The sequence below is a fragment of the Centropristis striata genome, chromosome 5 (genome assembly GCF_030273125.1).
Source record: "Centropristis striata isolate RG_2023a ecotype Rhode Island chromosome 5, C.striata_1.0, whole genome shotgun sequence".
In the NCBI taxonomy this organism is placed as follows: domain Eukaryota; kingdom Metazoa; phylum Chordata; class Actinopteri; order Perciformes; family Serranidae; genus Centropristis; species Centropristis striata.
The window spans coordinates 5,539,990-5,555,134 of NC_081521.1; the positions used below are offsets into that span (position 1 = coordinate 5,539,990).

At 39.8% G+C, this 15,145-nt stretch overlaps 1 protein-coding gene across 2 annotated transcripts in view; it reads right to left on the bottom strand.

Moving 5' to 3' along the window:
• The window catches only part of grip2a (glutamate receptor interacting protein 2a), a 60,749-nt gene that overhangs the window by 29,340 nt on the left and 16,264 nt on the right, over positions 1–15,145 (bottom strand). For both annotated transcript variants that reach the window (XM_059332514.1, XM_059332515.1), the window contains exons 8-11: positions 13,614–13,761; positions 13,354–13,523; positions 1,247–1,375; positions 840–1,001 (exon numbers count right to left, since the gene is read on the bottom strand). In XM_059332514.1, the coding sequence (XP_059188497.1) occupies positions 840–1,001; positions 1,247–1,375; positions 13,354–13,523; positions 13,614–13,761 (609 nt within the window). The remainder of the gene's footprint in view (positions 1–839; positions 1,002–1,246; positions 1,376–13,353; positions 13,524–13,613; positions 13,762–15,145) is intronic.

A 15,145-nucleotide genomic window follows, 5' to 3' on the forward strand; every position in this document is an offset into this window, starting at 1 on the left:
GATAAATAGGTCTGGGTTCTTATGGGTAAATATAGTTTAATAGAAAATATGGAAGCTATCTCTTGACTATCTGACATGTATGCTGCGAGATAAAGATGACATCTTTCATAGAATATGGGACCCTTTTATGTTATACATTGGTATGAATATTTCAACCATATTTACACGAGGATTTACATAGGACTGGAACATGTTTAACTGTCATTTATTTTCGTGTCTATATACACTGTAAAAAAAAATCTATTTAATTTACGATAAAATTCCGGCAGCTGTGGTTGCCAGAACTTCACTGTAAAAATTAGAGTGAGCATATGTAAATGTAAGTATCAGCAAAAGCTGTAATTTATACTGGATAATCCCATTACTTTTTGGATAATAGTGTCATCATGGTATTTCTCCATTAATTTGACATGAAAATGTTATATTTTTACAGCAAAACTGTGTGTTTTTACAGTTTTTGACAGTAGAATTTAAAGTTTTATGCTATTCTTTGATTTACAGTAATTAAAACTATCTACTACGGTGATGTACAATGTTTAATTTTACGACCTATTTTAATGCAATTTGACAGTGTTTTACTGTCATTTCTACAGACATTTTTTACAGTGTAATTTCTGAATCATCTGTCGATATGTGTTCTTCTCTGTGTCTGTGAGCTGAGTTGTAGTGTAGTATAACCCAGTGTGTTTTTTTTAATTTAATTTAATTTTTAATGTATTATATTTAACATGTTTGATTGTTCTTTGTGTTGGTTTGTTTTTCACTGTGTGCTGTGAAAATCAATAAACATATTATTTAAAGAAAAAAGAAAATATGGAAAGCCAGGCTGTTGGTCATACGTGAGCTTTTGTGGTCCTTCTTCCTGTTCCTCCTCTTGCCCGTGGAGCTGCGGGGGCTGGTGGGGGCTATCGGCGGGATGGGACAGGGCAGCGTGTTGCTTCCCTGGCTGCTGAAGCCTGAGGTGGCTGTGGAGGAAGGGGAGAAGCCACCGCTCACCAGAGCTGAAAGGAGACATAGCACTACACGTATCAAAAAGCTGGAACTTATTCGATTAAAACCACAACACCGTGACGTTTATCCACGTCCACAGCAGCAGCATACGCTCGTGCAAACACGCAACAAAAGAAAGAACTGTGGTAACAGTGTTGGAGTAAACCTCTTGGAAAAGATTTAACAAACGCGCTGAAGAAAAGACTCCTGCTATGGTGTCTCGCCAGCAGCAGTGCTGTCACAAGTGATAACTTACATTTGCAGTGGTCCTGCTGGTTGTGTGGGTGGCTTGGGCTGCTCCATGTCTTGCCGTGGCTGGCATGTGGGGGATGGCAGTAGTTGCTGCTTTGGTCCCAGTGATGATGGTTGCTCTTCTGCACTTTTACTGCAACACGGAGGAACACACATGCATTAAGTAAACCAGATCCACTCCTCTGTTGTGCACTTCTTCCAAAATCAACCCATGAAATCATGCCTTTATTCCCATGTCTAAATTTGTACTACACCACACAGTGCCTGGAGGATAATTCGGAGCAGAGTAATTGATATTTAATGTTCTCGTCATGGTACACTAGATTAAATCCTGCGGTTTAATGTATTTTGATGAGCATCTGAGAATCAGTTAGACACACGGAGCTGAATTGGCTGAATGGGAAGTGGCTGTCTAAAAAAAAAAAAATCATCTTACTTTTACTAGCAAGCCTACAAAAAGCTAAGTGCAAACTGGAGATCACTTTTATGATTTCATTTTCAAAAGAGCCCGAAGTTGGCAAAAAAGTTTGAGTAAGTTGGCCGCTTGACATGATGTTGTTGTGTTCAACAAGAAGTCATTCTGGCTGTTTGGAGGCTTGACCTTGATTGGGTGCAGCTGAAAGCTTGATTGCTCATGATGCAGGGTGTTTCTGCACATGATTGGTCTAAGGCCACGTTTATACATAGCAGGGTATTTAGAGAAACTAATATCTCCCCCCTCCGTTTTCAAAAATAACATCGTGCACACAACATAGTTTTCAAAAAAGTTGTAATTTACATCAACCCGCATAAATACGCCGTCGAGCGCCATTATAACTATACCAAACCTATTATATGGGCGGCAGTGTTGGGAGAAGGATAAAGCCATGCAAGCCAATCAGAATCCTCAGAATCAACAACAACAAATAACACGAGCGACTTCCTGTTCCTTTCAAAACAACTAGATAGAATGAGCGTGAGAACCTAAAACCTGAAAACAGGAAATTCTAAATTAAAAAGACAGTTTGCAGAATCAAACCATTAAATTATAGCCATTTGGATTAAATGTTTAGGAATAATTGGTCAACACTGAGCAGTTTTTGCTCTCTCTCTATACAAAGTGGGGATTTTAGATGGGATGTTTTTCTCCCAGTTGACACGACAACACACAACCGGAGTTTTCCAAATTTTTCACTTTGCCCGGAGTTTTTTTTAGAAATAATCGTTGTCTGTGCCAAAAACTGGGTTTTCGTGTAAATGAGAGGCCAAACCGCATGGAAATATCTGCGTTTTCCCTTCGTGTAAACAGGGCCTAAATGTAATGCTTGGTTTTTATGCAGCAATTCTATTGAGTTTTGCCACTTTGATTTAAGAGCACAGCTTGTCACTCCTGAAGGGCCGTCTTATTCCTCATGTCAAAGCCACTGCTTTCAGTCAAACAGCATCTGTGAAGCATTCAAAGGGAAACAAATGACCTCCTGTATGACACACACCTCAATAATTAACTTTCCTTTACATATTCTAGCAGCTAAAATTGTCACAGAGCGTTACATGTGACAGTAATCCGTGCTGCTTCATTTGCAGGGGGTCTAATCTCCAACAATTTCCTCACATGGATGAAGGATTTGCTGGAAACATGGATGACTGGAGTGGGACGTTTGCCATGTTCAGGGAACCTGGTTAAATCCAACTGTGTGTAATCAGAACACAAGCAGAAGAACCCGCGGCCTTTTTTTCACAGAACTGGTTTCTATCTGACTCAATCAAACCTGCGAAGCTTTGGCTCTGGCGGCTTATGCTAAGCGCACCTAGGGGAAACTCTCCAAGGAATGGTGTTTTCATTTAATGCTGGTGGAAAGAAACATTAACTCCTAATCTCTTAGTGGCCATATCAGTCTTATTAAATCCCCAGAGGAGATTAGACAAATTGCATCTTATAATCATGCCTTATCCCGGGGGGAAAGAAGCTGTGAAAAGATAGTTTAATCATAACGTCATGGCACAGTGAATCATTACTGAATAGAAATTTCAGAAGATACGATACATGCCTGTAAATTCATAGACAAGAGATGCCTGAGCTGACAGTTCAGCGGTCAAGTATTATTAATTGTTGTGCTTTCGCCTGGATTAATGCAAGAAACTGTTAAAAATACAACAAATAAGGATAAAAGCCAGAAGAAACTAAAAGTGAAGACTGCACCACAAAAAAAAATTGCGACCCCCAGAGAAGACTAAACTACATCTTACTTGCTTTGTCATGTTGTATGATTTCTCCAATGCTCACATGTAAAGGAGCCCCTGCAGCTGCTGACCCAGAAATAAGCCTGCAGAACATGATCTCTGACAGAGAAAGTGTGTATTTGTGTGTATATGTCTGTGTGTGGCTTGTTGGTATGCATAAGAGACCAAGTGTGTACCCAAAGGCATAGAGAGTGTGGCTGGCAGTGTACACACACACATACAGGCTGATTCACAGTACATGGGAGAAAACAGCTGAGAGGCAGTGAGACTCTTTACAGCTGAAGGTAGAGTACACATGGTGAGGACAACACACTGGAACAACAGCATGTCTGCTGTATATTATCCACAATGTACACGGAAATACTTTAAAATATTTAAATGGTGTAGTGCTGAAACAATTAGTCAGTGAGTCAACATTGTCTGCTGTGAATCCTTTGCATTGCCCTGCACATTTGCATTTTTGGCCCAAAATGTTTGTGTGCAGTTTGCCTTATAATTGAGCTTAAGAGAGAGAGGCAACATGGCGGCGTGAGAAGGTCGCCGTGAGCCAGAGCTCCGTGAGACAAAATTACTTCTCCGAACCTGTAAGCCACTGGGCTGTTTCTCTGTGGTGAAATAATCTGACGCGCCGTATTTCTAAACAGCCGCTTGATGCCGCCGCGTAAGGAAAAAGTAAATCAATCCTCGATTAAACAACACTTCACCAGAGCAGTCGCAACTAGGGGCGGTGACACCGACACAGATTCATTCACCATGGCCAAAGATCCCATAACCATGGCTGCCCTGGATGCCCGGCTTGCCACCTTAACAGACACTCTAACCCAAACCATCAAAGACTCCATCCGGGACGCTATCTTAGAGGAGCTTAACATCAAGGTGGAAGAGTGTGTAGCACCGGTGAGACGCGTGGCTGAGAATGCTGCCGGTAAGGCCGCGGCTCTGGAGACAAGAGTGGCGAACAACGAGGAGAAGATGGGAGAAAACTTCACTAAAATCAATGACATAACGCCCAAAGTGACAAAACTGCAAGGAAAGTTAGAGCAGGTGGAGGAACGATTGGAGTTCTTGGAGGTTTTCTCCAGGCGATCTAACATGAGAGTGTTTGGCATTCCTGAGGGATCTGAGTCCAACATGGGCCCGGTGGCTTTCATGTCAAAGCTACTGAGGGACTTGTCCGGCACCGAGGTGTTTGTGACGGAACCGGAGCTGGAGAGAGCGCACCGCGCCGGCCACAGGCTGCAGGACAGTGGACCCCGCGCCTTCATAATGAAGTTTTTGCGATACCAGGACAAGACCCGCTTCGAGATATGGGCCAGGGGAAAAGATCTCCACTTCTCCGGGCGCCGGGTCAGATTCGTCCAGGACCTGACGAGAAGTCAAGCCACGAAACGAGCCGCCTACAAAGAGCTGAAACATCTCCTCTATGAAAAGAATATTAAATTCTTTCATCCAGAACCGGGGAAATTACGGGTGTTTTTTGAAGAAGAGCCGCACACGTTTAACACCCCCGATGAGTTGAAGAAATTCCTCAGGGAGAAAGCCGGCACATCCTAGAGCAGGATTTAATCTCCATCGCCCCCCCCCCCCCCCCCTTTTTCTTTTTTTTCCCCCTTTCTTCTTTATCATCATTGTTGGACTGACATCGTCTGGACTATTCCCCCGGGACAATGTGAGTAGACAATAATTGAAAGTGACTTTTTCTTTTTTTTTTCTCTTTCTTCTCTCTCCTTTTTTTTTATTTTTTATTTTTATTTCTTATTATTATTATTACTTTCCTTTCCCTCTCTCTCTCTCTCTTCTCCTGTCTTGAAGGAAAGAGAGAGGAGGAGCCAATCAATCATTATGACTAATGTAATGTTGGACGCCCAAGTTTGGCACCTGAATACAATGGAATTTGCAATTTGCCATGTGTCTAGCCTATTTTGTGATTGCCATCCTCCTTTATATATTTTTTTTTTAAATCTTATTTATGCCTTATTTTATTATTTTATTATATATATGTATATATATATATATATATATATATATATATATATATATATATTTTTATTATATTATTGTTATTTATTTACGTATGTGTATGTATGTATATGTGTATATGTGTATGTGTATATGTGTGTATATGTGTATGTATGTGTATATGTACATGTGTATGTATATATATATATATATATATTAATTATTATTATTACTTTTTTTATTTCTTTATTTATCTTTCTTTTTTAATTATTAGTAGGCCTATTTTTAGTATTACTATTATAATTATTATTTTTTACCTCTTTCTTCAATTACTTATTTCCTATTTCATTATACTTTCCTTAAATTGCCCTGGCGCACAGGTTGATATGGACCATATTTAGGAGCATTAAAGGCTCAAAGGCCTGCAGTGGGAGTTATGCAGGTGTTTTTTGTTGCCCCGCGTGGGGTGGGTAGAGGGAGGGGGGGTTCATGTTTAAGTGTTTTTGTGAATATTTTTTGTCTCATTTCCACTGTGTACCATATCTTGTCTGCACTTTATGGTCATTCTCTCTATGTGTTGTTTGAAAGGTATAATGTACCATGACAAATCTTGATTTATCAGAAGGGAATTCAGTATGCTACGCATCTTGGAATGTAAAGGGACTGAATAAGCTGGAAAAAAGGACCCGTATCTTATCACATCTCAAACACTTACAAGTTGACATTGCATTTATCTCAGAATCGCATCTTGTTGATAAGGACCACTCTAGCATTCGGAAAGATTGGGTAGGACAAATTTTCCACTCGAACTTCACACAAAAATCACGTGGGGCAGCTATCTTAATCAATAAGAAAATCCAGTTCAGCCCCTCATACATTAAGGCAGACCCTTTCGGGAGATACGTAATGGTTACCGGTAACTTGTATGGTGTCCCAGTGATTTTGGCAAGTTTATATGTTCCTAATTTCGACGATGAGAAATTCTTTACCACATTTTTCTCATCTCTACCTGATTTGAATAAATACCACCTCATTGTAGGTGGGGACTTTAACTGTGTTCTGAATTCTAGCCTGGATAGATCAGCTTCCTCTTCTCAGCCTCTGACGAGGTCAGCCAAATGCATTAATGCATTCCTCTCCACTTATAAAATTACAGACCCTTGGCGGTTAAAAAACCCCTCTGATCGAACCTACTCTTTTTTTTCCCCAGCTCACCAGTCATTTAGTCGTATAGATTACTTTTTGGTTGACTGTAAATTGCTTCCCATAATTCGGGAATGCAAATATGAGGCTATCGTCATCTCAGATCATGCTCCCCATGTGATGAAGATGATGTTCACCAATCCTAATAGAACCAGAACTTGGCGCTTTAATAATCTCCTGTTATCAGATAAATCATTTTCTGAGTTTATTAAGACAAAAATAGAATTTTTTATGTTGACTAATGACGTGGGGGAAGTGTCAAGAAGTGTATTGTGGGAAAGTTTAAAATGTTTCATACGTGGCCAGATAATTTATTATTCTGCTACGGATAATAAACGTAGACGGGAGCGCATTTCTAACATTACAGACCATATTATTGAACTTGACAGCCGCTATTCAACTAGGCCCAGCCCAGATCTCGATGAGCAAAGGCTCACACTCAAAACTGAGTTCGACCTTCTCACTACAAGAGACACCGCTCAGCAATTGCTGCGCTCCCGTCATAGATTATATGAATATGGTGAAAAACCAGGGAAACTTTTGGCTTTGCAGATACGACAATCGGCTGCCTCTAAGATGATAACTGAAATTAAAACCAGCGATGGAGACACCACCTTAGACCCAAGGGAAATAAACACCGCATTTAAACAATATTACTCTCATTTATATGCTTCAGATTCCGTTGTGGATACCACTCAGGTGGATTCTTTTCTTAGTAAACTACCTATTCCACAGGTCTCAAACGAAAATAAGACCATGCTGGAAGAACCCCTCAGTATGGAAGAATTAAATCACTCATTTACATGCATGCAGAGCTCCAAGGCCCCAGGCCCAGATGGGTTCACTGTGGAGTTCTATAGAGCTTTTTTTGATCAGATCTCTGCCCTACTGTTAGACGTCTTCAACGAATCATCTTCAGGGGCTGATAAGTCACTCCCCCCCACTTTCTATATGGCCTCCATTTCCCTGATACTCAAGCAGGACAAAGACCCACTCGAACCTGGATCTTATAGACCAATTAGCCTTCTCAACGTTGACACAAAACTATTGGCAAAGACACTGGCCTATAGGCTTGAAAGAGTTCTTCCGTCAGTGGTCTCAGAAGACCAAACTGGATTTATTAAAAACAGATTTTTATTCTCAAATATCCGAAGACTTCTCAATATCATCCACTCTCCCCCTCCAGATCCAACAATCCCAGAGATATTGATATCTATGGACGCTGAGAAGGCTTTTGATAGGGTCGAGTGGGTCTTTTTGTTTACAGCAATGAGAAAGTTTGGTTTTGGTGAACAATTTATTTCCTGGGTCAAACTTCTGTATAAGGCTCCCCAAGCATATGTCCTGACCAATAATCTCCACTCAGACCCTTTTCCTCTTCACAGAGGAACTAGGCAGGGCTGCCCGCTCTCCCCCCTGCTGTTCGCCTTGGTTATTGAACCTCTTGCTATCGCATTACGTTCTTCTGGTCATTTCCAGGGTGTACATAGGGGGGGTAGAGAACACAGGGTTTCCTTGTATGCAGATGATTTACTCTTATATGTCCAGAGCCCAATTGAATCAATCCCACATATTTTGTCTCTTTTGAAGGAATTTGGTAGAGTTTCTGGATATAAGCTCAATCTTTCTAAGAGTGAACTATTTCCAATAAACAAAGCTGCTCAGAGCATATCCCTCTCCCAATTTCCATTCAAGGTGGTACAGGGTTCATTTAAACACCTGGGTGTGACAGTTAATAGAATATACTCAGACTTGTTTAAGCTGAACTTTAAGCCACTCGTGGAACGTACAGTTAAAGACATTAGGAGATGGTCCCACCTCCCATTGACCTTGGCAGGAAAAGTGAATATTGTTAAAATGTATGTCCTCCCAAGGTTTATGTTTTTATTTCAATGTGTCCCTATTGTGCTAAACAAACATTTCTTTGGACAATTGGACAGTGAAATCTGTAAGTTTGTGTGGAACAAAAGAAAGCCAAGGATCAGGAAGGCTTTCCTGCAGCGCCCAAAATGTGTTGGAGGCCTGGGCCTCCCTAACTTTCAAAACTATTACTGGGCCTGCAATATAAGAAACCTCTCGTTCTGGAACAGGTACAGAGAGTCAGATAACCGACCTGCTTGGCTTCGTATCGAGGAGGACTCATGTGGCCCCACATCGTTGGGCGCCCTGCTGTTCTCCCCTCTCCCTATATCCCATGACTATATCCATCACAATCCTGTTGTAGCTCATTCGTTGCGGATCTGGGCCAAGATGAGACGTAGTCTGGGTTGGCGGGTTGGATCCCCCCTGGCTCCCCTGTCCCCTAACCAACACTTCGTCCCCTCGCTGGAAAGCAACATCTTCCAGCGCTGGTCTAGTAATGGCATTAGTAGGATGAGAGACTTGTATGTAGATGGTTTATTTCCCACTTTTGAGCAGCTATGCACAAGATTTAACCTACCACCGTCACACTTTTTTGCTTACCTCCAGATCCGGAGCTACATCCAATCCAACACAGTCACATTTCCAAATATTCCTGATCCTACTCAAATAGATGTACTCTTCTCTGTCGATCCCACCACCAGAGGTGTAATATCACTCATTTATAACCAATTGTCTATTCAAACAAAGATCACTTTAAACCATTTAAAAAATGCTTGGGAGGAAGACCTGGGCTTAGAATTGTCGACAGACCAATGGAAGATTGCACAGAGGAATGTCCACACCTCCTCCATCTGTGCTAGACACGGCCTCATACAATTAAAAGTTTTGCATAGAGCCCATCTCTCCAAAGCTAAGATTAATAAAATGTACCCAGATTCAGATCCTATATGCGACCGATGCAAGACTCACCCAGCCACATTGGCACACATGTTCTGGTCGTGCCCAAAGCTGTCACAGTTCTGGACCTCAATATTCAGGACTTTTTCAGACGGCTTTGGACACGTACTAGACCCCGACCCGGTTCTGTCCATTTTTGGAGTGGCAGGTGAGAACAGCCCCCTCACAGGATCTAACCTAATTGTGGCTAGATTCACAACCCTACTAGCCCGTAGGCTGATTTTGTTAAATTGGAAACAGGCAATCCCACCTTCTTACACAATGTGGAGGAGGGATGTCTTGCGGCACCTTGCTTTGGAGAAGCTTAGATTTACCCTAAGAGGCTCGGAAGAGAGTTTCCATAGAACTTGGCGGTCCTTTGTGGAGTTGGTGGCTGGTTAGCCTTCACTCCCTTGGCCTTCTTTTGTTTTCTTTCCTTTGATGTGGACTGTACGGCCTTGTATATCTGCGCGGATGACTGGGTGACTGACGGTTGATGAGAGATGTATAGCTAACACAGTGGTAACTCATTATTCTTCATCTTATTTTATTTTCTTATTCGTATTTTTATCTCTTATTTTTATTTATTTTGTTGTATTCCTTGTCCGTGTGCTGTGCTGTTTGTTTGTTTTTTCCCTTTTTTTTGTGTGTGTTTTGTTATGTAAGTGTTTTTTTTTGTGTGGGGAAAAAAATAAAATAAATATGAAGCTGAAAAAAAAAATAATTGAGCTTAAATACTTGACCTACTGAAAAAAAAAAACACCTACACACTGGATCACCATACACACACTTCAACATGTACATACATACAGTGGTTTAACTCTATGGAGTCTGGGGCTATTTTGTCCATTTCTGAATCATTTTCATCCTGCCTGTATACACCACTAAAAAATGTTTAAATGCCATGTTGGTATATTTTTTCCAGCACAACCTCACCTATATGACCTTATAACAATTTATTTTTATTCTGACTTACTGGATCAACATTTTGAACCCAAAAGAAACAAAGAAAAACCAACATAAATGTGATCTTGTGATTGTGTGTCATCCTGTCATCCAACTCTGGTTTTTATTCTAGTGTGACTGCATTTTATTTGTGTCTTGTGTGTTTAGCGTAACAATTTGGGTCTATTTTTGGTAATTTTGTGTCTTTTTATTTGTCATTTTGTGTCTTTTGGTGTCTTTTTTGGTCATTTTGTGTCTTTTTTTTGGTCATTTTGTGTCTTTTTTGGTCGTTTTGTGTCTTTTTTTAGTCATGTTGTGTCTTTTTTTAGTCCTTTAGTCCAACATAAAATGTGATTTTTTAAATCTTTTTTTAACTTTCAAAACACTATCGTGCTCAGTAAAGAATTTGAAATGTTGCAAATGTGAACAAAGGTTGCAAATCTAACATATAAGAGGGTTCCATCCAGTTCTATCATTTTATACTAAATATATTTGAGCTTGTCTCCAGTTTTACTTGGTATATCATCATCAAACTGAAACTGGCCTCATGGAGTTTACAGCCAGAACTTTAGAGGTAAATTTACAGTAGGGCTCCACGCTGCTTTGTTTTCTAGTCTGGATGTGATGAAGAAGTCATGCTTTGGTGCTTTTGGAGACTCCAGAGGGTTAAGTACATTACAAGTTAAATTCCTACATACAAAATCCCACTGACATAAAAGAACAGGAATGTTGTCCGCAAACTAATTTTCTAGATTATTCCTACACCACATGAATGCAGCACAAAGGCCCTATCTCAAAATGTTAATGGAAGTGAAAATAATTCTTGTATCCACCCGGTGATTCAAATCTGCTGCTAAATTTAATAGGTTGTCCCTTGGCCCACGCTGCACCCTTCAACTAAGATTCATTCAAAATTAGGCCAGTAGTTTTTAAGTAATACTGCTGACAGACAAACAAACAAACAGACAAACTGCACCGAAACACGGCTGAGGAAATTATCAAAAGTAAAAATACTTGTTCAGCATTTAAAACGCTCCCTGTGACTGACACAGTTAGGCTGTTTTGTCCATTGCTTTCTAACTTTGAGTCCCTCCGAAGGGTCACAAGACAAATCTGAGGGGTCATGTGCTGAATAATGGGAGAGGAAATATGTTTTGCTGAACAAATCGTCATTACACTTGGCTTTTTGTGTGAAATATTGAATAATTTGACCTCTTTGGGCATCAAACACAATTTGAATGAAACCATTTAATACGGTTAATAAGTTTGGTTTAATCTTCAAAACTGTAGTGTACTCTATAAGTGCCTCAGATGTTTAAACTGAATATCTTTGGGTTTGTGACAGTCAGTTGAACAAAACAGGCAATTTGAACACGTCAGTTTTGGCTTAGGAAACTTGTAATAGGCATTTTCCAACCATCTTTTTCAGTTTTTCATCATTTTATGACAAAACAATTAATTGATTAATGAAGATAATACAGCCCAAAGACATTGGTTAAATATTGCGGCGGCTGTGGCTCCGTTGGTAGAGCGGTTGTATACTGACCGGAAGGTTGGTGGTTCAATCCCCGACCATGGCAGCCTACATGTCGAAGTACCCTTGAGCAAGATACTGAAAACCCCAAATTGCATGTACTCTCTGGCATTTTATGATGTAATGATTTTGTATTAGCTATTATTTATTATTATTTATTTATCTAATTATTTCAATTTTAATTATTATTTAAGTTCTATCTTATCTGAGAGTTTGGGAATATATTCTGTAAATTCATTTATTTTATTTATTGACTTTTTCGTTTTTGTGTCTGTGAAAGAGCTCTTATGTATTGTGTTATGTGTTAATGTTTGACATAATGATTAAATTGAATACTTAAATAAAGTTAAAAAAAAAACAAAAAAAAAAAAACAAATTGCTCCCAATGCTGCGTTCATCGGTGTGTGAATGAATTCCCAATGGTGGCAGGTGGCACCAGTGTGCCCTGGTAGCCTCTAACACCAGTATAAATGTGTGTGTGAACGGGTGAATGTGTGTAGTGTAAAGCGTTTTGGATAAAAGTGCTATATAAGTTCACTCCATATACCATTTATTGCTGCTCTACATTCTGTCTAGGGTCTTTTTTCTGCTGCAGTAGCTTACAGAGTTTCTTTTTATGTGTCGACTCCAGGACATACGTATGTGGTTCAAACAACTCTTTTAAAGTTAAACCTTAAAAATAAGACAAACATTGTTACACATATACTCAAATTGTTAATTTAGTGTATCACTTTTTGTATCACACTTCTAATGCACAAGGTCATTTCTGACCCATGCGTGTAAACTTGATGTAATAATACAAAAACTATTTTTCTTCATAAAGTATGAAAGGAAAAATGGATATAATGTGTTATAAAAATTAGGTTTATACTGTGTTTCAGATGTTTTAAATCCTACAATGAGTATGGGAGTCCCCATTTCTTACATGTCTTGTTTATACTTCTCTGATATGACTTTATTGCTGAGGCTGGCAGGGTGAGGTAAGGTTCAGGTTAAAGTATCAATAAAGGAAGTCTAGAACAGAGTGAGGATTAGAGACAGGTCAGAGGACATTTAGATTGGGGATATCCTGATTACTGATTAAGGGAACAAAGGAAAACGTCTAGATGCACTGTATTCAAATTGTCTGTTAACAATTTGCAAGGGTTAGGACAGCCCATTATCAATAATAGTATAAGAACCAACTGTTAGAGCTCCTCTGGGAGCCTTTTTCTCTGTAACCCCTCGTTGTGTGTTGCACTGTTAAACGCTCCTTCTTGTACAAGAATAATACATTCTAATTCAACTTTGCTACTCCGAATCCAATCTTCTTTATTGAAGGGTCACTCTAAAAAAATTCCTATAACATAATGATCTGTTGTAATAAAAACAAAAAGATATTCAAACACACAGCCAGCATGAAATAACATAGGAAATGTTAAAACGTTTTTTGTGTCGACTCCAGGACATACCTGCGTCCTGCGGTCTGACAGGAAGTCTGCTCTGACTGGCCGGGAGAATCTCCAGTTTCACAACATCAGAGGTGCTGGCCAGCAGCTGCGTGGCCTCCATCAGAGAGCAGTGCTCCGTGCTGGTCCCGTCTATAGACAGAAGGATGTCGCCTGCGTGCAGCGCTCCACATCTGAAATCGTGAGAGACAAATTGCATCAGGAAAGCTTTTGTTGAACAGGAATGTGTCTGTGGAGAAGTATATTGTAACGGGTTGGTTTACCTCTCCACCACGCTGGCTGGCTTGATCTTGTCAATAATAATAACTTGTTTGCTCCTGTATATTGTTGTGGTGAGGCTGATCCCCAGGCTGGATGAGGGACCTTTCACTATCTCCACCAGCAGAGGGCCCGAGGCTTGCTGCACTGCCTCTGAAACAGATAATACACACAGATATGAGAGAGGCCTTCAAGATTACTGGCTGCAAAGCCACAAACATAATATGTGTGTTTTTTACAATTTTAACTGACAATGAAAAAAAACAAACGGCCAAAGATGAGCACACTGTGATAAGATTTACAATATCACAGCTTCTTTCAGTTGTTGCATCCACTGTTCATTTTCTCACAGCAGCACATGCTTTTCTTATGGGTTTACCTGCTGGTGCAGTGATGTTGCTTTGGAAACAAAAGTGGATTAAATGCTTTTATAATGGTTTGTATTGCTCTTAAGTACCTTAATAGACTTGCTCATTGACGTAAAGTACTGCACACAATCTGCATAACCTTTCAAACAAAAATGCTTCATATTTTCACCAATCATTCACCTTTCATAATGCCACAAGAACTGATAACAGGTGAGTCTTCAAATACAATTTATCCTTCGTCATAATTCATTGCATGCTTTAAAATGTAAGTTACAGATTACAACTCCTCATAATTTTTTGAAGACATTATACAATAATTTCTTTCTTTAAATGTAGGTGGCACAGTTATTCAAAATGGTTCGGACAGACATCAGGATGCTGATACATTAGCAGGATGTAAGAGGTCGCTATATTTAGGATATTTTCACTGCCCTGGGTTGGCAGGGGGGGATTGAAGCCAATATATCCAGCTGTGCTCTCTGCAAAGCTACCAGACTCCATTGACAAAAACAACAATTTTACCTTGCAGAACATGTGAACCTCTGCCTCAGTCATTCAACTTTGGTTTTAATTTTTAAAACACAAAAGTCACACAAGAACACAAATACACTAAACAATCGAGGCAGCAGTAACTCCTGTCTGCTGGAAGATGAAGGCTTCAGTTCCCCTTTGTGTTAATTTAAACATGACTGTCTGACAGCAAGGTGAGGCAGTGAAAATATTCTAAATATAGCATACACTTAGACTGATATGGATTTTTTTGTGTGGACCTTTTTTCTTATGAGAAAAATACGTTTTGTCGGGACTCCTGCCTGCTTCTGACCACCATCTATCAGTAGGTAACACACTTGGATAAATCACTTACTAACCCACTTCAAAATATCAGAAATATCCCTTTGATTATTTGAGAAGAACAACAGCGTTACACAGAACATGTTTAAGCATTTGAGAGAAACTTAAACCAACCTAAACTGAAAAATCATGTTGACATTTTTCCAGATTTCTGCTCCTATGTGTTTCTTATAAGTATAATGAACCCTGTGACTGGTTCAGTCCAGAGGCAGGAGGTCTGGATCCTAAACTCCCACATACAGAGAGATAATGTGTGTCAAAATGTCCTTGGTGTCCTGCCCTATTTCGCACAGAGCACAGAGTTTGTGATCTTATGG